The sequence below is a fragment of the Centropristis striata genome, chromosome 3, assembly GCF_030273125.1.
Source record: "Centropristis striata isolate RG_2023a ecotype Rhode Island chromosome 3, C.striata_1.0, whole genome shotgun sequence".
Taxonomy (NCBI): domain Eukaryota; kingdom Metazoa; phylum Chordata; class Actinopteri; order Perciformes; family Serranidae; genus Centropristis; species Centropristis striata.
The window spans coordinates 40,125,810-40,150,271 of record NC_081519.1 but is presented as its reverse complement, the minus strand read 5'-3'; the positions used below and the strand labels follow the sequence as shown (position 1 = coordinate 40,150,271).

The 24,462-nt window shown below is 39.2% G+C and overlaps 2 protein-coding genes across 3 annotated transcripts in view; both read right to left on the bottom strand.

Annotated features, from left to right (window-relative positions):
• iars1 (isoleucyl-tRNA synthetase 1) overlaps positions 1-24,462 on the bottom strand; it is a 66,698-nt gene that overhangs the window by 24,814 nt on the left and 17,422 nt on the right. For both annotated transcript variants that reach the window (XM_059329158.1, XM_059329160.1), the window contains exons 12-21: positions 19,546-19,637; positions 18,187-18,285; positions 12,897-13,023; positions 10,371-10,444; positions 7,807-8,001; positions 7,146-7,232; positions 6,102-6,185; positions 2,695-2,839; positions 1,523-1,643; positions 306-397 (exon numbers count right to left, since the gene is read on the bottom strand). In XM_059329158.1, coding sequence (XP_059185141.1) covers positions 306-397; positions 1,523-1,643; positions 2,695-2,839; positions 6,102-6,185; positions 7,146-7,232; positions 7,807-8,001; positions 10,371-10,444; positions 12,897-13,023; positions 18,187-18,285; positions 19,546-19,637 — 1,116 coding nt within the window. The remainder of the gene's footprint in view (positions 1-305; positions 398-1,522; positions 1,644-2,694; positions 2,840-6,101; positions 6,186-7,145; positions 7,233-7,806; positions 8,002-10,370; positions 10,445-12,896; positions 13,024-18,186; positions 18,286-19,545; positions 19,638-24,462) is intronic.
• Positions 23,084-24,220, bottom strand: LOC131968335 (desmin-like). The gene has a single exon (XM_059329165.1). It carries the CDS (start codon positions 24,218-24,220, stop codon positions 23,084-23,086), a length of 1,137 nt encoding a protein of 378 aa, XP_059185148.1.

Below are 24,462 nucleotides of genomic sequence, written 5' to 3'. Positions count from 1 at the left end.
TTGTTATAAAACGTCCGCAGATGGAGGCTATGATGCAGAGTAGCTTAAATCACTGTTTCCATTAACATGAATTATTTATGTGCTTAAAACAACAACAAAAAGATGCAGGACATAATGTAGCATCATCTAAATGTATACACTTCTGTATAGCTAGACTTTGACTCATCAGACCCTACTACTGCTCGTGATCATCACTCCTGGGACTACACTATAGATCCATAACATACATTTTAGCTGCAACTTGTATCTGCCTTACATAATAACATGAAGTCGAAGCGAGCACTGATTCAGAGCTGTTATCTCACCTTCAGTCGGCGTCTGTTGGTCCTCACATACCAGTTGGTGAGCATGTCCACAAACTTGACCAGGCGAGGCACGACGGTGTACAGGCGGTAAGCTGCAACAACAAAGTCCTGTCAGTTTATTTACGCTGTATATAGAAACAACATGAATAGGCTGTCAAATGGGATTCATTTTAAGATACTAGCATTGCTCATTTAAAACCTTCTCACAACAGGCTGATCTGCTTTGGCCTTCAGTATTCCTGCTTGCAGCTTCCTTGAGAGCCGCTCAACCAAACAACTTCATACTTACCCTGTGACTTCATGGGTCCTGAGCAAGGTTATAATAGTTTTGGATTCTTCATTAGTTTTAATTGTTGTGAATTTTTGTTTTAAAATTCAGTTAGTTTTTAGAGTGAGTTTGCTAGTTTTAGTTTAGTTTTTTTTTTTTTTTAAATGCTTAGTTTTAGTTTAGTTTTTATTAGTTTTAGTGTTAGTTTTAGTTTTTTTTGTAATGGGCTATACGTTGGGTGCCAGATTCAAAGAGGTCATAATAAATTTTGCGTTTATTTCCTTTGGTTTATCCATCTTAGCCCCAATAAGGTTATTAACTCTTACAGTTCTGGGTGTTTTGAATTTTGGTTGGAGTGTAGACATCCCAGTCTCAGTAAACATATTTACCATGTGTTGCATGTTCAAATAGAAACACTGAATTATGAATGAAAAAAGTTGACAAAAACGAAAACTAAGGACATTTTCACTATAATTTTAGTTAGTTTTAGTTAGTTTTGTAACCACACAATACAGTTTCAGTTAGTTATCGTTTTTTTTTAAAACTCTAGTTTTTATAACGAAAATGTTTTTTCAATTCTAGTTTTCGTTATTTCGTTAGTTTTCGTTAACTATAATAACCTTGGTCCTGAGCAATGCATACATTTATAGTTGCATCACCCAGCTAGGTAATAGGGAGCAGGCTATCTTGGGAACAAAAGTGTTCATTCCAAAAGTTACATCAATCTTGGTTGAAATGTTTTAGTTTGCTTCAATGTAACATCTCCCATCTCTCTTTCTTCATACATTCTTCAAGAGAGCCAGCATGTTGTTCAGTGGTGTAACAGTTAATAGGGGTGCCTTCTCAATACACTACACAGTGTCGACATGACGCATCTTTAGAGCCGCTGCCCATATCAATTGATGACACCAGTGTGGGTTTGTGTTTGTGGGGTGTGTGTCTGTCTCACCGGCCATCTCCGCCTTGAAGAACTGGATGAGGGACTGTGTGAAGGACTGGATCCATTTGTCCATGATGTTGTCACTCTGCTTCACCGTGTTTTCATTGTACAGGAACTGAATCTCATCCTCCTGAAAAACAAATACACAAGAACAAAACAGTTCAGGGAAGCAATAGCACAATTATAATTGATTTGGAGCAGCTTAAACCAGGCCTGATGCCAACCTGCACCACATATACACAAGAATATAAGCAAGAAAAGTAGAAGCTGGAGTTTGGACATGCACACAATTCAAATCTGATGCTAGTCACCTACAGACAAGGAAAATGGTCTAAAGCAGGTTTTACACATTTGCTATAGAGAGGCAAATAGTGTTTTTCTGTTGTTCTAGTTGCTCTGTGTGTGTGAGTTATGTTATTGGACATATCTTACATATAGATATTGATATAGCAATTAAATAGATGACTGCTTCTCCAAACAACTGTTACAGAAGCGCCCTTGTCTGATGGTCCATTAACTGAAATAACTTGATTCAGGCCATTGTCATTAAATGTATAGTCTTTTAAAACTAATATGTCGTGTTTTTCACAAATCATCATCAGGTATTTTATGCATTTTATTACAGATTATAGACAGAGATGACCGGGAACAAGAGGAGAGGGATATGGGGATGACATGCAGTAAAGGTCCTTGGCTGGATCAAACTGGATATGTTGTGGTTCATGGCAACATTTGGCATTTTACAGCCACAAATTTAATTTGAATCAACAGCCTGCAGGTGCATGTAGCTCAAACTGCAGCAGATGGTACTTTCTTTGTAAGTGGCATCATGAATATGTGTAAATTCATTCTGACTTCTTCTTAAAAAAATGTTCTCACAGGATAATAATTTAAATGTGCAGAGCAGAAGCAATCTGGAAAAAAAAAAAAAAAATCTTTGACCCTAATACCCAGCCATTAATTAATCAATCACATAGATCTTAGGGGGGAAAAATGACTGAACCTATTACTTCTTTATGTCATGTCACTAGCTACAAGTAATTTTCTTTCAATGATTTACAAATTAATAAATGGTTAACAAGAGAAATAAACTGCTGTACTATCAAGCAGGGCTTTTTTGACCAAAAGTTAAAGCATCATAGGAGTTGTGGAAGGAGTGACCTTTTTCTCCCGTTCATTACCTTCTGTAACCTTTGTACGTTCTGCACCAGGAAGCGGTAGGCATTATACCACGGCAGGAAGACATCCTTCAACACATCTCGCACACCCTCCTCTTTAAAGCGCAGGTTCTCTGCTCTCACGACAGGAGAGTTGATGAGGTACAGTCTACAAAGAGAGACAGTGAAGGAGTTGGTGAACAAGTACTTTACGTCAAGCAAAGAAAAGCATTCAAATAACATTAAAAACTCAATTAAAAGGCAGGGTTGATTATAAGAGAAAGCATACAGTGTGTATACAGGTAATACAACTCCAACTGCAAAAAAAGTTGAGACCGAATGGGTCACAGTGACCTTGACCTTTGACCTCCAAATTTTAATCAGTTCGTCCTTGAGTCCAACACTCAAAAAAATGATTCAAGCCCTTCTTAGATGTGACACATTAATGTATTGTTTGTCCAATGAAAATATATCAATTAAAATCAAATCAAAAGTAGTTTAAGAAGTGTAACCTAAAATGTATTAATTTACTCCCCTGTCCTTCCCTTCAACCCAAAAAGAATGACTTTAAGTTTTCCAATTCTATGTTTTTAGGTTGAACGAACACAATTTCTTTATTTTAGCTCTCCTTGACATAAATGAGTTGAGGTAACTCAATTTAAATACAATGCATACATGTTTTTAATTTGAGGTCGACCAAATGTAAAAAAGTCAGCTACATTAACTCAAATACATTATATTGCATCGATGCACTTGTTTTGAGTTTGGGCTACATATATTTGTTGGATGGAAATTCTGCCCACAATTGAATTGAGTTCATCCAATGAGTTATTTTTTTGAGTGAACTTGTGTGCTGAATTTGAATAAATTCCCTCAGGGCGTTCCTGGGGTATTATATGCGGGAAAATGGGAAGGATGGAGGGACACAAAAACGTAAGCCAAGGCATAAAAATGTGTCATTGCCATTGTAGTCAATCATTTTTGTTAGCTTACAAATTATATGTTTACATTTTCCGTCACTTTATTAAAGTTAAAAGGCAACATTGACAGGTTTTTCAAATCTACATACAGAATGTGCATAATTAATCACAGTCACCATTTGGAATGACATCTCATCAGTCTGTATGGACACTATGACATTTTCCAGTTGTGTAATTAAACCGAGGCTGATATATATTAAAAGAGGCGGTCTACATACTTTACAAATGAACTGGAGATTTTGGCAAGTTTAAGAATTTCTAAACTTTTGCAGTGCAACAAGTAATTATTGGTTTGTCATTCATAGAGAAATCAACACAGAGATGTACCAAGTGCCTATACAAGACAACCAGTATCTGGGTCAACAGGGGTATATTTCAATCTCTAATATATAGAGCCTTATACAGCTGCACTAATGGTTGTTTTCATTAGCGATTATTTTCTCGATTAACTCGATGTTTGGTCTATAAAATGTCAGAAAGTAGTGAAAAATTTCCATCTCGGTTTCTAAAAACCCAAGGTGATGTCTTTAAATTACTTGTTTAGTCCGTGCAAACCCCAAAGATATTCAGTTAAATATGATCTATATAAGATAAATCTGTATTTGAAAGGCAGACAAATGCAATTTCTGCCATTTTTGCATAAAGAATTACTTTAACATTTAATCAATTATCAAAAGGCTGGCTCTTTTCTGTTGATGGACAAATAATTTCAGCTCTGTTATGAACCATTTATGTTTGGGTGTGCCAGCTGTCAATAATGCCCCACTGAGCTCTGGTAAAAAAAACGAAACACCACATATCACACACAGCGTAATGACCAAGTAAACCTAATCATTTATTGAAACTGGATCTAAACAGCAAGCAAAAGAAGAAGAGAAGGTGTAAAGAAAGGTCATTAAACAGGTAAAACACACAGCATGCATGCAAAACAGGTGATAAACATCCTGTTCAAAACTGCCACAACAGTTTGAGGCAAAGAATACTCTTTTTATGGTCATTATTAAAACACCATTAAAAGAAAGCTGCGAGTCTGGCTGCATTTTCTTAACGCAAAGCTATTCAGCTGTCAAACCTCTCTGTATTGGATTAGCTTTACATATTAGTGTAAATGTCCACCTTGAATATGTTCTGCACAAATTCTCGCGCCAAAACCTAATTTTACCAACAGCATCTCAGTGCAAATTAATCTCTCCCCTTCATTAAAGCCAAATAAAGACACTGTTGACATGACAATGACAGAAATTCAGAATAATCCATATGGACATAATGTGTGTGTGTCAGGCAGCATCCCACTGGGTTAGACTGGTTAAAAAAAGGTTTTAATGACGATTCTGGAAGCAGGCTAACATGATGCAACTCTGTGCAATAGGCCCTGAGAGATTTTAATAGCAGGGACTATTAAAGATACATTTAATATAAAATGCAGAATAGACAGAACCATCAGTTGGTTAAATAGTTTTGGGCACCTTAAAATGAGCCAATATAAAGACAGAGGGTTGTCACTGAAAAACTTTTAACAATAGGCCCCTCATAGTCTATTATTCAGTCTGTCACTGGTTCAGTATCCATCTAATGTAACAGTATCAATAGGCAAAATTTAAACATACGATCATTGACGTCTTTTCATAGTTTTAAATATGCCCTGTCTTCTTATTTTGAGTTAAACTGCACTTGTTTCAGATAATATTATGTCATATTTATTTAATTTTTTTTTATTTTTAAAAATGCAATTTCAATTAACAATAATATTATGTTACTTCTTTCAGTTTTTCTAGGCTAATGTTATGGCCAACTTGTGGCCATTGAGAGGTTGTGATTATTCTTGTGTTCATTTTTTGTTTGTTGTGTTTGTGTTGATGCCTGTTGTCTTTGTTGTTGTATGTCTGTAAATTGTTGAGTGTTTTGTTTTGTAATGTACTTTAGGACCCCCTCGAAAACGAGAGGATTTCTCCTCGGTTTATCCTACTCAATAAAATTTCTGATATATAAAATGCTTATGGAGCTCACCATACCATATAATACCAGCTATACTGTGAGTAAAAGTTTATGGAACAAAAGAGACATACTGTAAATGGAAGCCATGAAGAGAAACAGACTTCGCCTTTCTCTCTTTATCTCTGCAGCTCTCTCTTAGTCAGTATATATGTGAGCATATGGCACAACTGCATAGTGCTTTATTCATTAGGCCATATGGCCATGGCAATCTCACTGCTCAGGGCGAAGGAGCGAATGTATGAGGAGAAACGTGTGTATGAATGTGTATGTACAGTATGCGTGAGTGTGTCTATACTGTTTGTAGGACGAAGAAGGAGCGTGGATAGCGATTCAAGCCTTTTAAAACCATCCCTGCTAATAGCATAAGGTAGGTTAACACACAGGACCCTGCCACCGGCACACAGGCATTCATGCTTCAGATACACACACTCATTCACATTCAAGCACAGAGCTGACCTGAGGGCATCGGCTCCATAGTGCTGCACTATCAGTCCTGGATCTGGGTAGTTCTTCTTGCGCTTGCTCATCTTCTGTCCATCGCTGCGGGAATGAGACAAGCAAAGGCATTAATGCACATACACATGCATGCGTGCACAAAAGTGCATGTTAGAAACCACGCACTTGGTATTCAAATTAGTCAAGTCTTTCCAGGTCAGCAGGCCTGTGCTGCAGTTAGACCCCGGGGCTGAGGACAAGTAGCCCTATTGTAGAGCAGCTCTAAGGGCTAAATGTTACAGCACACATACCACACTGATTATGAGAAGCAGCAGAAAAAATAAGGGAAGGATGGGCAGGTAAAGAAGGGAGAAGAAAAGGAATATAAAAATGGTAGAGGCAGACAAGAAAATTAAGAAACGTGTTTGAAACTGACAGGATACAATGAGCAATATCCTGTATTTTTCCTCGTGTTAACAAATCTCAAAAATGGATTCTGCTATTGACAGTTTCCCGATTTGAAAACTGGAATGTATTAGGAGACGCATTGTTGGTTTCAGACTTTACACTATACTTTTTTTCTACAGTCAATATGGTTGATATGCCAGAAGTCCCACCATGTAGAACTACCAAACATAGGTTTTAAAAAGGCCATATAATAGCATTTAAAGCACATCCAAGCTCAACTTCTAACAAACGTATTTTATTTTTAAAAAGTTGGCAGAATGAACTCTTCAAAGAAAAACTTTGCGAACTGAGCATACAGGCTACTGTAGACTTGCTATTGTCAATTAAATAAAGACATTAGTCTGCATTCCAAGCCCATCACATTAAATAAATTGAAAAAAATATAATGAGGATTTCATAATAATGAGAATACACATGACACTGGCAAAAAAAACCCACATCTGCCAGCTAACATCAAATCTGGTTGTTTTGATCTTTTTACAGCACTTGTTGACAATGAGAAAAACACACACCTGCCTGAATCTTCAGCAAAAAAACATTTTTATTTGCAGAGAAAGATGAGGAATAAGGGGTTTGTTAATGAACAAATGGACTCACCTGGCGAGCACCAATCCATTAACGATGACATTCTTGAAGGGTGGTTTGCCAAACAGCGCTGTGGACAGCACCAACAGGGTGTAGAACCTAAAACACAACACACACAAAAACACAGCACACAAAGTCAGGGTGACAACATTCCTTCTCTGAGGTAGGACTGAGGAAAAGTCTTATACCATTTTAATTTATCCACTTTATTCATTACATTACATTACATGTCATTTAGCAGACGCTTTTGTCCAAAGCGACTTACAATAAGTGCATTCAAGCTGATGGTACTAGACATAGACCATAGGAATCGAGTAAGTACATAACTTTAAGAGCTAACTGTCATGGCTAAAGGAGTGCTATATGTTAAAGAAGAAAAGAAGAGAAAAGAATAAGAGTTTTTTTTTTTTGTTTTTTTTTTTAAATATATCTGTTAGGTGACCATGACTTAACCGAGGTATTGTTGGAATTATTCAGACATAATTTACTCATCCATTCAATTCAAAGCTAAACATGATTCTTGTAGTAATACACTCTCGTCTTCCTGATTTTATCTGTGCCCATCCATTCATACTCGGCTCTTGTCAATTCCCTCGATGAAGAGGGAAGGTCTCTGTGTCACTATTCCTCAACTGTCAACCTCTTTCCATCTACCCATTAACCCGCAGCTTACCATCCCCTTGTCTGGTCAATGCCTTCGGCAATGAAGTCTGCCGGGAAAGTGTCCTCAAACTCCTTCCTGTTTTCGAAGGGGTAGTGGACTTGTGCGTAAGGCATGCTGCCGCTCTCGAACCAGCAGTCAAACACCTCCGTGACCCTCCGCAGCACGCCCTTACCACGCCGCGATGGGATGGTCAGATTGTCAATGCTGGACAGAGAAAGTGTGGAGAGAAGGAGGGAAAGGAAGAGAAAGGAGGCACAATTGTTGAGATAAATAGCAATAACAGTTCGACCGCTTCGGATTTATTTGGAGTTTTTATTACTGCCACATGGGAACTTTTTAAACATTTGTACACTATGTGAATCCACGGGTCTATAGGTTTTTTGGCTGCAGTCCAAAAAAACAATGATTTCATAAGCTTCCACCTCTGGGAACAAGGTTTAAGAACAGTGAACAGTGCTGCTAACGTTCTGCTGACACCCACTAGAATGAGCTCGGTTATTGCTTTGGGTTATAAGCTTTAGACACAAGGATATGGAATTATTTACTCCCTGTATCGACTCACAAAAGATTTAGCCCGTGAACAAAATCGTTGTTTCTTCAGTAAAGTTGCACATAAACCCAGCTGTAGATGTTGAAAAGTAGGCCTGTGTGAAGTGCCCACTAACTCAAAGTTCCCTTAAAACATTAACATCATATCTATATGTACAGAAAGTTGATTCACATTTACTTTCTTTTCCCCTCTGCTAATAATTCTAGAAATGTGTAGCAGATTTTTTACCACTTAGCTCTATAAACTGCAGATTACACCTTTAGTAATCTGCTGTTGGCCACTAAAGCTGCTGCGCTGCAGTACTCTGCTGCTCCTAAGAGCTCTGCTCCGGGCTCGATTGAGGAAAGGCAGAGTGTTAAGCAGGAATGTTCCAAAAAGAAGTGCACTGCTGAGTACATTTTGAGTAGTTTAATATATAATTTTTGTGGTGTGTTATGAAGATTTTGCTCAAATGTTCACAATGCGAGCAGAGCCATTAACTCTGGAAGCTGGGCACTTCACACCTTGTAATGTGATATTACAGTCTGTCCTTTTATGCCGCATTTCCACCATAAGGTACAGCACGACTCTACTCAACTCAACTCGCTCTTTTTTTGGTTTTCCATTAGAAAAAGTTGTGGGTAGTACCTGGTACTTTTTTGGCACTACCTCATTCGAATTTCAAGCGAGTTGAGCCGACAGTAGAGGGTGGTGTTATAACACTGCAGGCCGCTGATTGGTCGAGAGAACAGTCACTAATTCGACACGAGACATCCTGCACAAACCTGTGATTTTTAGATCATTAACCCATTGAAGCCTGGAAAGCATATACGTCATTTTGAGGTATTTGTATATGCTCTCAAATACTTTTTGAATTTCATTTCTATCTGCTACAGAGGCTGAAAAATCAATTATTTAGTAGAAGCATTCACACTTCTGTTAAATTTCCAGAAAAACTTCAGGTTTTAGGGGCTTAGGGGCCCAGAGGTTTTACAGGCGTTTCAGGCGTCAATGGGTTAATAGTGACTGCAATTGATTTACTTTAAAAATGGCAGCCTGCAAAACTACACTGCATAATAAGTGAAGTCAGCATGTGAGCGGATAGAGGCAAGGAAAAATGTCTGCCGTTTGCTCACAGAGCTGCTCATTCCTTCCGTTTCCCCATTTAAAAGATTTCACTCCCCTCCGCTTCAATCCTTCACCGCTCGTTCTAAGAACGAAGAAAAAAGCTGTTTTAATTTTATCTTAAACCCTCTCTTGGCATCCAAAAGAGTTGAGCAGCCAAAACCACGTTTTCGAAATAGAAAAGATGTATTTTTGGGCTGCGAGTGCAATCGGTGCCGGAGCAACACTGGTACGGGAGGAAAGACAACGCTCCAATTTTTAAAAATACACTCTGCACTCCATCCAAAATCGTTTCATGAGGAATCACCGTGGCGATCAGCTGAGAATCCCACCGACAGTGCAGCAGAGAGAAGAACCTGGTACCAAAACTGAGTCGGGTCGAACCATACAGTGGAAATGAGACATTAGTTGTTAAGAGATCCATACATCGTATGTATTTTGTAAAGTTCAAACCACTGCACACTCAAACATCTCACAAAACGCTACAGAGCTCATCAGTCACTCTTTAATTAGACAAGTTTCTGTTTAATCTTGAAGATGGCTAAATCACTTTCATCACATCCTTCCAGACCTGCACAAACATCCCGTAAACACACAACACGGGAGCAGGACGAGGGCGACCTCTTCCTCCCCCCATCAATTAAAGATGGCCAGCCCCATGAAGTGATTAAAGGTAATTAGCAGACGGAGAGCGGAAGAGTAAGGTGATCTGTGCTCCGCAGCGCACGTCTGGTTCAGACACACAGGTCACATTAGAGACAAATTCATACACACACATACAAGCACAGACACCACATCTTAAAAACGTATCATCTCATGTACAAACACACAGTGTGTGAATCTGAGGCTATCACACTATCACAGCAGACACATGCTCAGGTGTTTGGAGGATAATCTCTGTGTTTGATCAGTGACTCACCTCTCCCGATGCAGATCAGTTACTTTGACTCCAGTCAGTTCCTCCAGTTCAGCAATGGACCCGACACACACCACCTGACCCAACACACACACACAAAACACACAACAGTACAGCTTGAGTGAGCAAAGTCAAATAGCATTCCCAGTTATAGATTTCCTGAAGATGGAAATTAACAATTATTATTGAAATTATACTATTATTTAGTTGGAGCGAATGACCGATTTGATGAATGATGGTAATTTTGGAATAAATTGGGAACAAGTTATGGGAATTATCGTAGAATTCCAAATGTGAGATGAGGAAGGACCCTTGCTCTGCAGCCCTGTAAGAGCCCACTGTCACATTGTCACCTTGTTTCCATGTAAATTAACTTGAAAAAGATTATGAAATGAACATGATTTTTTGAAAAGAACAATTAATTGCAATAGTACAGAACAAAAAAGAAATTATACTATTATTAATCAATCAGTTGATTTAAGTTGAAACACTAACACTTAATACTAATAAATTAAATGTTTAAATTATCAAACAACAATAGCATTTGCTAGTCCGAGCTCAAATATGAGGATTTTTCTCTGTATTGTTTTGTTGACCTGGTGGCCCAACAAAACAAGCAATCTGAAGACATCACACTGGGCCTTTCCATTCCATTGTAGACATTTTTATAAACAATCTGTCAATTAGTGAGAAAATGATCAACATGGCAGCCCTTATCAAGATTACTGGCTGATGATAAAAATATGTAACAGACAACCACCTGTTATCTGATTTAAAAAACACCCAAATATTACTATCAGAGTTGGCCTCAAAAATCCATTTTTGATAGGGTTACACTTAACAATAAACAAGAAAAATTGGTTAGTTTGCCCAATGAAATGACAACCTTTAAGATACAAAGTACATGTTAATCAAATCATTTTCAAGGTGCTGGTAGGCAGATTGTTCCCCCCACTGTCCTTGAATAAAACTAAAGATTTTGGAGGGATTTTGAATGGATATATTACAAATCAAGCCTTTAAAATAGGGAAAACTGGCTTCAGTGCCACACGGTTTCAATGACTATCATTACTAAACCTTATAATTCTGATGTTAATTATCGAAATACAACATTTCCCTAAAGTAGGCCTACTTCAACACACTTCCTGAGTAAACTTTACCTTAGAAAGTATGGTAAAGTGTGTTATCTGGTCCCTTCAGAGAGTGAACCTGTAGGCTCTGCTCTAGTTTTACTACGGCACCAGGTAACATGGCCCAGATAAAGACTGATACACCACCGTCAGAAATAAAAGAAGACACAGTAAAAGAAAACATATCCAGAAAAGACGGGAACAAAGAGAGAGAGAGAGAGAGAGAGAGAGCAAAAAAAGGAACAATGCTGAGAGATAGAAATCGTTCTGCCACACACAGACACACACACACTCGTTTACAGCTTTAGTTTTGGGTGTGTGATTTGCTGCTAAAGGGGTGTGTCAAAGAGGCACCAGGGAGCGCGAGTGTTCTGGAAACAGTCACAATGCTATTTCCAGCAAGCAGGTCGCTGGCTGTCCCTCTTTCAGCCAGGGGACCAACACGTCATTATTCAAACGCTCAAACAACCCAATTCTGACATCTCTATTCAGTTCAGTCTACTTCACACAGTTGGCCGGGTTTTTGGCAACGAACATCCATAACCAGACGAACATTTATACAGTTTGGCTGCCTTCTCTACTGTCTGCTGTTTTTTTTTCTCCCCTCTTCCATTTATTTTTCTCCCCCGTTTTTCATCTCCTACCCCCCCTTCTCATGTATATCACTTCCTCATTTTCTTCACCGGCTAATTTATTCCGTCCCCTCTTCCTCCTCCCCTTATTTTCCGTGTCTTCCTTCCTCCCTCCCCGCCCGATCGCAGTTTGTCTCGAGGACCTTTGAAGTCGCCTGAACTGGCATGAAGAGAAACCAAACACATTTTGGTTCGTGTTTATTTGCTGTGTACATTAATGAATCATTCATGTGTTGAGTTTACGGAGGCACTCGGTAATGGTGCCTGAGGGGAGCTGACTGACTGCAGCACGGAGTCACGCTACACTCGCTGGTTCGACACCATGGTCACCTCGCTCTGCCCTGCCAGAAAGTCTCTCCTACACAAGCCTCCACACACAACAAAAGGGTCCAGATATGCTAAATTATGTGAGAGTCAAAAAGAGGTCAGCGAGAGAAATTTTCACTCTGCCAATTTTTGAGAGGAGTTGGATTTCTGTACCCTCGCAGCAGACCAATCCTCTTTTGGAGACACATAAGACATTTTTTCCCCCAAACTCATTTCTATGGTAAATAAAAGTGACGGAGAGTTCAACTTTTCAATTATGCCCTCTCATACTTAGCCCAGATTGATTTGTGAGCACTGCCAAACGCTGAGAAAAGAGTAACTGTCTTGGTATTTGGTCATGACACAGACTAATTGTTTGATCTCTGCAGAGCACAAAGACACATTAGAAGCATTAAGTACTCTATTAAAGTGCAACACGTGCGTAGTCGTGTTTTTCTGACCTCCTCAAAGTCGTCGCTGACCCAGAGCGGGATCGGCGTGCCCCAGTAGCGGTTCCTGGAAATCGCCCAGTCTCGTGCGTCTCTCAGCCAGTTCCCGAAACGCTTCTCACGCACGAACTCTGGAACCCTGCACAGACAGAGATTATTATGTTTATTAGGTTATTCTTCTCAGACATAAAACATGATGCAAACCACAAGGAGATTCAAACATGCATGGAGTCACAGCAACAACAAGAATATTGCAGTCAGACTCTAATTTAAACCTTATTGACAGCCATTTAAACCATCATTTAATCAGAGCTTCTGTATGATTCATCAAGTTGAGATTTTTTTAAATAGCTACCTTATAGAAAGCAAATTAACCCTCTGAGGCCTTCAACCTGTATATGTAGATTATATTTGATTCAAATTTTGTAAAAAAAAAATAATAACAATTGTTTGTTTTCTTAATAGTTTATGGCATTTTAGCTGTGCAACACCTCACATATGACACTTTTGAGTTCTCATTACATCATGCATGTGGTGCTTCCATAAAGATGCAGGACTTAAATATTGCAGTGAAAAATGAGGACACGTTGAGCAAAATGTTACAGTAGCAAAAAATAAAAAAGGGGGAAAAAAAGAGAAAAAAATGCCCTGAAACTGCTTCGGCTTCAGAGAGTTAATAGCCGTTTTACTGTCATACTATCCTTAGTGTGAAAATACAGAATAGAAACAGAAAACCAGTTGTGATGATATGACCCAGAATTACATCACATATTTTCTTACTTACCAGCACTATACATAACACTCATTTCTAATTATATAATGAATTAAACTAATGCCACTTGGACTCGGTTAAGTGGCATAAATAGATAAGCAGGCATAGATAGACAAACTAATTAAAATGATGAAATTATAAAAAAGTTTATTTAGGTTTCTGCCAAAATTGACACTTTTATTTTGAGATGATGAGCTGCCTAGCTTCTGTAGCTGGCAGGAGTGACAGTGTTTACTACAAATAAACTGAAACTAAAAAAATACTGAAGAAGCTCCTGCGCTCACAGTCGATTGTCAGAAGAATCCTTCTTATAGTTTATAAGTGGGTAATGTTTCCCAAATCAGATTGCAATCAGATTCAAATGCTGTATTATAACTTAGATTGCAACCTATGGCAAACAACAAAAAAGATTAAAAAGGTTAAAAGATTTTTTTAATCCCTTCAATAGCCATTTTATTAAATGTGGTGCCTTTTAAGACCTGCAGATACCCTGCTAATTTAATGTAATTTAATTTTCTCACAACAAGAGCACCCATTATCATAATGTTCATTACTATTCCTTATTCCTATTGGGCTGGCTTATTTTCTTCTTCATTCTCATTTTAGCCCTAAAAATAAACTGTGCTGCTCTCTTCATGAAGCTCAACTGAAAGGTTAACATTCCCTCCAAGGCATCTTCCTCCTCCGTACCCCTTTACTGCTCTGCCTTTTTCCTATTTTGCCTCAACCGATTTCTAGCTTTAATCCACTATCTCTCCATCTCTTCCTCTTCCTCTTATTTTTTCATTCCCCCTCTCTTGTTGTGCTGGGCCGCGTTGCCCAGGAGAACGGAGCGGGGGGGTATAAATCGTCACCAGGATCCACCCGCTAAGCAACGAGTTCATCAATTCCCATTTGTAGGAGGCATTTCTATTTAGGCCCCTAATATATCAATTTAATGATTTTTTTCCCACTGCTGTTGCTGCTCACCAGCCCCCCCCACTCCCACTCCTCCACCCCGCACCCACCCTCCCACTCCTGCTTCATGCTAAATGTGGAATTTAAAGTGTGCTGTCTTGAGCTCAAGACGCACAGAAGAGCCATTTAACATGTACAGGCTTCTATTATAAGTCAGAGACGCGAGGGACGGATACATGAGGGAGATGGAGGGACAGAGGTTGTGGTCAGGACCGATTGAGCAAGTGCATGATGGGAAAACTGTAAGGAGGATGGGAGATTGAGAGAAACAGGAGGTAGAAAAAAGAGAAACTGAAGAAGGAAAATGTGCAAGTAATCCGGGTTTGGACTGTCCAATAAGCCCCTCCTACTGAACAGTGATCGTCCAATCATAGCAACCGTACCTATTATATGCACGGAAGGTCTGTGAAGCCGTTATCCACATGTTAAGGAGGTATGTACGGTTTTTAAGTGACACTTCACAGGTCTGGTGGTTTGCAAATTCCTTTTTTCAACACTCTCAAGTGGTGGTTTGAATTGCGTGTGTTGTCTGCTCTATCATCAGCTGCAAATGTTAAAGCGGCTACAAGAAGCTTTCATTTTGTGTTGATTTTGGCGCCCCCTGTGGACAAAAGCAGTAGTGTTTCCACAAGCACGTCCGCCTTGTGTTCTGTGCATTTAATTTGGAGGCGAGTTAAAAAACGCAACTTATATTTTCAATACAATTTTTCTATTTAAAACACAGCTGTTTTGTTGTTTGCAGCGTGATATAATAGTGATGATAATGTATCTATTTGTGGTCATGTAAGATTAATAAACAGTTAACATTTATTAATTCATTATCCTTAACCGCTTATCCGCACCTGGGGGCTGGACAGGTCGCCAGACCAAGAATTACGCTCTCATTTGCCTCTACGGGCAATTTAGAATCACCAATTAAACCTAAGTGCATGTTTTTTCCACACGGAAGAGCTGCAGGCCGGAGTCGAACCAGCGACCCTCTTGCTGTGAGGCAAGAGTGCTAACCACTACACCACCGTGCAGCCATGTTGTCTATATTTATTTTTGTCTACATTTAATAAAATTGATGTAAAACGATGTCTTGCAACGTTCCATTCTCTGAGTGAGCGAACAAGGCTGAGTCGTGTTTTTGAGCATCCCCCATCACTGTCCCTTTTAGCCTTTTTTTGTTCTTTGGTTAATTCTTTCTCTCTTTGCCGATCCTGCCCCAACATCATCCAAGATTACAAAATATTAAATCAACTCTCCTTCTGCTTCCTTTAAAGTGCTTTAAACTTTTCCAGTCTGCGTGCTTCTGAAGCCACAGGCATAAAGAAAAACTAAATAGCCAGTCCTGTCATGATGGTCTCCTTTGCTATGTAGGTCATATAGAGGCATCAGTATTACATTCTGACTGTTATATAACCAGATAAAAACTTCTTGTAGTTGCTTTAATATGTCTGGTGAACAGTTTTGCATTTCAGCCTCAGGACTGGCTAGAAAAGAGGAGCCTACTTTTGTCTACCACTGTGTGAAATCAAGGACCTATTGTTTAAATAATAAAAAAATAATTTTAAAGTAGTTTAACAAAAAGCCGGGGTCGAATCAAAGATACAGCTATAAAGCCAAAGAAAAGAAAAACAAAAACAAGTCTGATTCCTGCCTAATCCAACTTTAGTCATTTTAGGACTCAACACCACATTTTCTTCTCACTTATGGCCAGAAACAAAATCAGGCGGCAGTGACCGAGCTTCCTGAACCTTGAGTCTCAAAAGAGACAAGCTCTCCCTGTGAGCCCTCATTAATTCGCTTCTTAATTTATTCAGACAGACAGACATCTGGAGAAATCAGTCTGAACTTACAATATACACTTAGCCTGAGTCTACCCACTGCACCATTTGAGGAAGGAGAGATAAAATGTAGAAATCAGTGAGAATAGTAGGTAGGTAGCACTTTGCTATCTGAAGTCTCTCATCAGCTAACATGAACTTTATGTAAAGGGAATGAGCTCTGCAAGGAGTTTACTTTTTTTAGATGCTGATTAGCTGGCAACCCTCACAGACAGAAAGCCAGCCAGACAGACAATCTTTGTGAGATAACAACTTAAGTATGAAAGTGGAGTCTAATCATAGAGAGCAAAAAATCTTAACAAAATCAAATAATTAAGGTTGGAGAATAAGCCTAATTAGAAAGCTGCATAAGTGCATAACCCTGCAGCCACAGAGACACAGGGGGAAATATGTGCGTATAGACGTTATGAATTATTTCCTCAAGGCTGGAGTATAACAGCCCAATCTATCATTAAAAAGTATAATGAATTTACAGTGATTCTTTAGACACACAGTCATTATAAATGTTTCATCATGTCAGCAAATATATATTATATTTCTCTCCATTCTACTCCTGAGCTGAAACGTTTAGTCGACTAGAAATGTGAGCAGCAATTATAATGATCGACTAAAAGTTTCAAGTGATTTTTTAAAAGTAAAATCTCCAAATATGCTGGTTTAAGGTTCTGGTTTTGCTGGTTTTCTTAGTTTTCTAATAATTTGCTGAGTTTTAGGGGTTTTTAAATGTTTGATGATTTACCTCAAGGTTTAATTTGATTTTGTACATTTAAAAACACTTACATTGACCACATTTTGCAATATTTAAAAAAAATTTTTTTTACCAATTGAGGCTCTTCTGGTTTCTTCTTTACACATTTTAACAGCACATAAAAAGATGAATATGTCTTGTCGACTGTCTTGATAAATAAATCGTGAAATTCCACCTTTTCTTTCTCCTGGCAATTATTGAATATTAAATTCATAAATAGCTGAAAAACTATCAATTATTATTGAATCAGCTGAAATGAAACATTTGTTGCGATATTTTTTGCTGTATCGTCCAGTCTTGATTGAAATATCTTTGAGTTTTCGTACTTTGATCAGAAAAAAAAGATCACCTTAGGCTCTGAGAACCTGTGATGATCATTTTTAGCTAAGATTTTATAGAAGATTAATGGAAAAATGTATTTAGTTGCTCTCTCCTACTAAAAAAAACAAAAACAACGTACTATTAATTACTTACACACACATGGTCGTCCTGTATCACATATAACACTTGTTTCCCTCAGATAAGGAATGAAGCCTTTAAAGTACTGTGTGCGTTTTTCGCCGGTCTCTGTACACGTGTCTGTGTGTCTTCACCTTCCTAGCGGCTAGTCATTCATCTCAGTTTGACAGTCCCATTACCAGAGGCAGCTACTGTGGCTCAGAAAAGAGCACTGGGAGCACCAGGGGTAATACCACTTAGCAAAGCCATCATGCTGACGCTTTTACTTTTGCTTCGAGTTTCTGCCTTTACAATTAGCATCATGCTAATGTTTTCTATACAACATCAGGAGGATTTTAAACCCTTTTTAATGACGAATAAGAACACTTGTTTAAACAATTTGCATTTTAAATCCATTATCTTCACATTTAAAATTGCTATGCCCAGTAATACATAAACTGCTGCTGCAGTATTTCGGACCACTTTACCCTCACTGCTGACAATTCACTGTCACTTAGCACCGAGCTAGCTACCACCTGTTACTGTTAAACAGCTTACCAGTAGCATTTGCCGTTGTTATCCAGTAGTTTGTCCACCATGTGCTCCACTCGAACAAACCAGCTTGGGACGGCTTTGTAGATGAGGGGCGTGTCAGACCTACAGGTACATAAACACATAGCATAAAACAGAGTAAATGAATATTGCTGCACAATATGTTCTAATAGTGTTGCACTTTTCCATCTCCACCATGTGGTTTAAGGAATATTCCTCTAAAGTTTAGTCTAAACTGTGTCTGAGTTCTACCTTACAGGTGCTGCATGGTTAATAACACAACTGTTTCACCTCTACAAGGTCTGTAGAGTCTCCTGTGTCTCCTTGTGGCTCCGAGAGCACTTCTCTGCATATTTACTGGGTTAATTAACCCTGCTCAGGTCAGCCTGCAGCTGCTCCTAGTGAGACACTGATTTAGTCTGCTCAAAAAGTTTTTGTGTGTGTGTGTGTGTGTGTGTGTGTGTGTGTGTGTGTGTGTGTGTTCTTGTACTTCCTACATAGGGTGAGGACATTTTTGCAAAGTGAGGACATTTCGGCCGGTCCTCACTTCTTTAAAGGCTTTTTTGAGATTTCAGACTTTGTTTTAAGGGTTAAAGGTTACATGATAATGATAATTAACTGAAACTGTATTGTGTGGTTACAAAACCAACAAAAATATAGTGAAAATGTCCTTCGTTTTCATCTTTGTCAACTTTTTTCATACATAATGAAGATGGATCAGACAAAGGAAATAAAGGAAACATTTACTGTGACCTCTTTTAATCTCCCACCCAACAAATACCCCATTACAAAAAATACTAAAACTAATAAAAACTAAACTAAAACATTTAAAAAAAAAAAAATTCACAACGAAATTAAAACTAAAACTAATGAAAACTAAAACTATTATAACCTTGGTAGGGAATTCACTGTTCCAATGAGGGTCCTCACAAAGATAGAAGAACAAGAATGTGTGTGTGTGTGTGTGTGTGTGTGTGTGTGTGTGGGCATGCGCCTGTTAGTTACGATGTGATAATGTGTGACTGTGAGGTTATTTGTGTCACCACGCTAACATGAAATGCTTTTGTGCAGATCACAAAACCTCTAATGACGTCCTGTGCTGATGCACAACGATTTTTAACAGTACATTATGTGTTCTAACACTGAACAGGGCTGCATTTAATAAAGTAAATAATATAATAATATAACAAATGTGATCTCCAACGCTGATGTGCAGCAGGTGGGGTTTTTCTATAATCGCTGTTTTAAGCATCCACAGTGGAAGACTCAGAGTGATCCGTTAGTTTAAGTGGGTTGTAAGGAGTCGCTCTAATGTGGCACAGAGGGAACATTCATTTAACAGTTTGAATTCTAAACATGCCTCACCTCCAGCAGAAGGGGTAACTATGTTTGAAGGTGCTGGCATTGACAAGGCGACCCTTCTCCTTCAGCAACTTGATGATATTCTTGTCCGCTTCCTATAAAAGAACACCAAAACAAAAGACATTTTCTTACAAAATGCAGTTTTAGAATTACACGATGCAAAAAGCTGTGCTCCTCTGTTCTTCACGGTTAAAGCTTCAATGGGGTTTGGTTACACCTGTGATAGGGTTGGATGACTGGAAAAATATATCAGCTATTGGCAATTTGCTGAACACATCACCGGTTGCTTAGGTTGTTTTTTTGTCATTTCATTTGACTAATTTAATGATCTGCCTCTGGAGAAACGGTAAGAGATGTTACTTGATAAATGATGCATTTCAACTAGACCAGAACAGTGGAAAGACTAATAAAGACCGTTTTGGTGAGTTTTATTGTCTTTCTGTCGGGTTCGAATGACGTTTATTTTACGAAGAGTTAACAAGGCAATGAAGCTATTCTTAGTTCAGTGAAAGAGAATAACTTTAATTAAGAAGGTGTACCGTTGTATTTTTCTGTTTACTAGATCAAATACAGTACAGGCCAAAAGTTTGGACACACCTTCTCATTCAATGAGTTTTTCTTTATTTTCATGACTATTGACCTTGTAAATTCATCAAAACTATTAATGAACACATGTGGAATTATGTACTTAACAAAAAAGTGTGAAATAACTGAAAACATGTCTTATATTCTAGTAAGCAAAGGGTGGTTACTTTGAGGAATCTCAAATACAAGACATGTTTTCAGTTATTTCACACTTTTTTTGTTAAGTACATAATTCCACATGTGTTTATTCATAGTTTTGATGCCTTCAGTGAGAATCTACAATGTAAATAGTCATGAAAATAAAGAAAAACGCATTGAATGAGATGGGTGTGTCCAAACTTTTGGCCTGTACTGTACATGGAAGAAAATTTCCTTTGTTGACATTCTGTGACATATTTATTAGACTATTGAAGCTACAGGAGCTTTTGGACTGTAGCAAACATATCTGCCACCTGAAACTAAGGGGTGGGGAGGCATGTTCTGACCCTGAAGTACATCATTTAATACATCCCTGATATACATTACTGCTGCCAAGTGAGTGGTTACGGCACTGGAGGTGAGAGGTGACAAAGTTATTTAAACATGAAAAAAATGAGGTGAAAATTTAGGGAAGATACTAAAAATCAAAGTGAAAAACTGATTATTGGAGTGCATTTGCAAGCCTTTTTTAAGAATTCTGGCTCCATTTCATGTCATCATTTTTCTTCTCACTTTCTATAAATGGAAACACTTTCAAGCTGTCCTTGCCACAAGTGGACCTTTTTTATTGGATCCTGCAGTTCTTTACAATCATGTCTTTTTTTTTCTCTTTATGCCGATTGCTCATGATAATTTTCACATAATACTAACGATATAAAGATAAATTCCACACCATGGTAAATCTACTGTGCATCACTGGCACATTGTTTCCCCAGCTGTAGCTAGAGCCAAGACAAAACATTACCATCATCCCATCAGCATTTTTTATTTTTAGTATTACATTTCCTCCCTCAGGTTGGAAAGCTCTAAATCCTTGAATGCGCTATAGCATTATGCTCCCCTTGAAGAAAAAACAAGGTAAATCTGCAGCCAAGGTCACGTTCTGCTTTTTCAGGTATGATAAATACCAAACAGGTTGGGAGTAATGGTCCGATTTGTCATCGCGTTTGTTGTTTATGGCAAAAACAAAATCAAATATGCAATCAGCCCTGTGCCTTATCGCACACTATTTTATATCCCACTTACCAAGCTCACAGTGCAATTCACAGGAAGCTCATAAATAGGACTTTCCAACAAGGTGTTCAGCAGACTGTTGGTCATGACCTCTTGTAGAGAGAGGGGTTCTAAACTTTCTCAGCCAGGAGTAAATTTTGTTATGCCCTGACCCACGCTCATTAAAACATGAAAGAACACCTGTGATGTGGAGATTTTTTTTGGAATTTCGCCTGCAACCAATCGAGAGAATTTCACCACCTGGCCAATTTAGTATAAACAAGTGTGACTCAATATATTTACTACATTACTCGCATGTATTTGTGTTTCTTTTAGAATCTCTTTGCAAGAAAGCATAATTAAATGGTCGGTTTCTCTTATGTTATCATTTCAACCAGCTAAACTACTGGATCCAGCCTACCTTGCAACCCAAGATTAAATTCACACTACATTTTATCCCTCAGTGACATAATTAGCACTCAGAATTTACTTACAGGATAAAGCAAAAAATGTAATACTAAAATAATTGTATTTAATTTGCCTGACTGAGAAAAATAACTCGCACATTTACTGTTATGTAGGTTAAATCGAGGACAAAAGTTGTAACAGAAAGAGACAGAATAGACCAGTAAGAAAAGCTACACCATTAAAGAGTACAACAAACAGGAGAAAGGGGGAAAAAAAGATCAATGCATTATTTTGTATGCACTCACTCAAATCTTTATTAAGTAACAGTTGGTCAACATTAGTGTAAATGGTCAATCGTTGTGCCAAATGTCAAACATTTAGAATAAGGAGATCAGGGGGTTCTGTAAAGACCAGTTTCAAACAGTGATGATATCTATTCTGCTTTGTTAAGCACAAGATGTGACACATCAGAGCAGGAAAACAGTTTTTTTTAAATCAAGGTTGGAGGTTGGATCCTAAATTTGCACAAAAGAGAAGCAGTGACGGCAGAAAGTGAGCAGATGTAGCAAAGGGAAGTGACAGTGGTGAGAGAGAAATAACAGCAGGTTGATCTGGCAGGAAGAAATGGTAAGGGTGTTGTAGGAAATGGAGTAAAGGAAAATGGTTGAACTAAAGAGACCCAAGGGTCATAAAACAGGAGCCAGGGGGTACTGGAGGTGACAAGGTAGACCTGGTTAGGAAAAAGAGGGACTGGAGGGTTGTTTTGAAGTTGTAAAAGTTGAAGTGTAAAGGACTGGGAGGAATTGGGAGGCAAGCAGACATGACAAGCAACGTGAGAATAATGGGGTCAGGGTGTGACATGGATAAGAAGGGCTGGGTATCAAACATCAATACTTCTTCAGTACAGAGTGAAATGTGTGAGATTGTCCAAATATTGTCAAGTACAGAAAGCTGGCATCAAATGTGGTCAGATTGGAAATATTGTATACTTACTTTTTATATCAGATACTTCCTGATTTGAATCAAAGTGTTGGACTCTAGGTCAGCAAAAAGAAATTTTAGCCAATTTTAGAATATTCCATCTCTTATCAATGAGCATGTGTTTGGCCAACATTTTACATTTGATACCGTACTCGTTTGTTAGATTAAAAACACACAGGAGTCTAATTTGCACGAGTATCAAACCATTTCAAACAATACCCAGCCCTTCAGGAGTCAGGAGTGTGAAACAGGGGAAGAATGGGTAAGATAAGGAAGAATCCTCTAAACAAGTATGAGCTGTTCTCTCCACTCCTCGATGCTCTGCTGCTCTTCTCTGTTGCTGCTTTGGACCTGCTGCTCCTCTCATCCCAGATATTTAGGCATCTTTGGCAATTCCAAGCCTACTCTCCTCCCCTTCCAGCAGCTTCCTGTAGGTGGCGATCTCCGCATCCAGCTTGAGCTTAATGTGCAGCAGTTCCTGGTAGTCTTGGAGATACTTTGTCATCTCCAGTTTGGTTTCGCAGAGCTGGGTCTCCAACTGAGCAATGACACCCTCGAGGCCCCCCACTTTATCCATGTGGGCCATCTCCATGTCCTCCAGCTGCTGCTCCAGGGCCGAGTTGCGAGCCTTCAGACCGTCGATCTGATTCTGCAGCTCTGTCACTTGGTTATGGAAGGTCGTGATTTCGTCTTTCATGCTTTTCATTTGCTCTTCATGTTTGCCGGCGTGCTGCTTGAGGGTGTCAAACTTGCCCTTGTACCATTTCTCTGCCTCTTGGACGTTGCGGGCAGCGACAGATTCTATCTCTGCGCGCATGTTGCGCAGATAAGCAGCCAGGTCAGGACGATCGCCATCCATCTCTGCAGTAATCTTTGAGTCTTCAATCTGCTTCATGAGGTCAGCCACCTCTTCATCATGCAGCTTCTTGAGGAACTCTATCTCAGCCACCAGTTGCTCGATACGCTTCTCCAGCTCGGCCTTCTGCAGCGTGGCATTGTCGACATCCTGGCGAAACTCCGTCAGGATCATCTCTGCCTCCTCCTTGAGGGCCAGCTCCTCCTCCAGCTTTAGTCTCCACACTTCAACCTCTTCTTCAATGTAGCCTCGTTCGATATCAGCTGCTCCCTTCTCGTTAGTCAGGGCCTCTATCAGCTCCCGCACCTCTTTAAACTTGAGCTCGTATTCTTCTCCGATGCCTGTGGGGCCTCCCTTGTAGCGTCCCTGCAGCGCAGCCAGCTCAGCTTGAAGGGAAGCATTCCTCTGCTCCAGTGCTTGCACCTTCTCTATGTATCCTGCAAACTTGACATTGAGTTCCTGCATCTCCTCTTTCTCGTTGGCATGTTGCTGGTGGATCTCTGTGCCCAGCTCGACGGCAGTGCTGCGGTAACCGGCGCGTCCGCGGCTGTCGTATGAGGATCCACGGCAGCGGGAAGGTGACGGGCTCTGGACCCGAACTCTGCCGCTGGAGCCGCTGACCTGCAGGCTCTTCTGGGTGTAGGACGCGGCTCTCATGTTGCGTAAAATCCTGGGTTTGTTTTTCAGTTAACAGAGGAACAGATGGCTCTCTCGGCTTCTCTTTGGCTAGCCCACGCCGCGACTGATGCTCCCTCAGATCACCTCGGAGTTTTATGCGGCGATAAAGAATGTCTCAGACAGCCATGAAACTCGCGCTCGGTTTTAACATATTTCAAAAGTGGATTATGACAAACTTTCAGAGAACTGTGGCTGCATGCTCTTTATTAGCTAACGCTGTA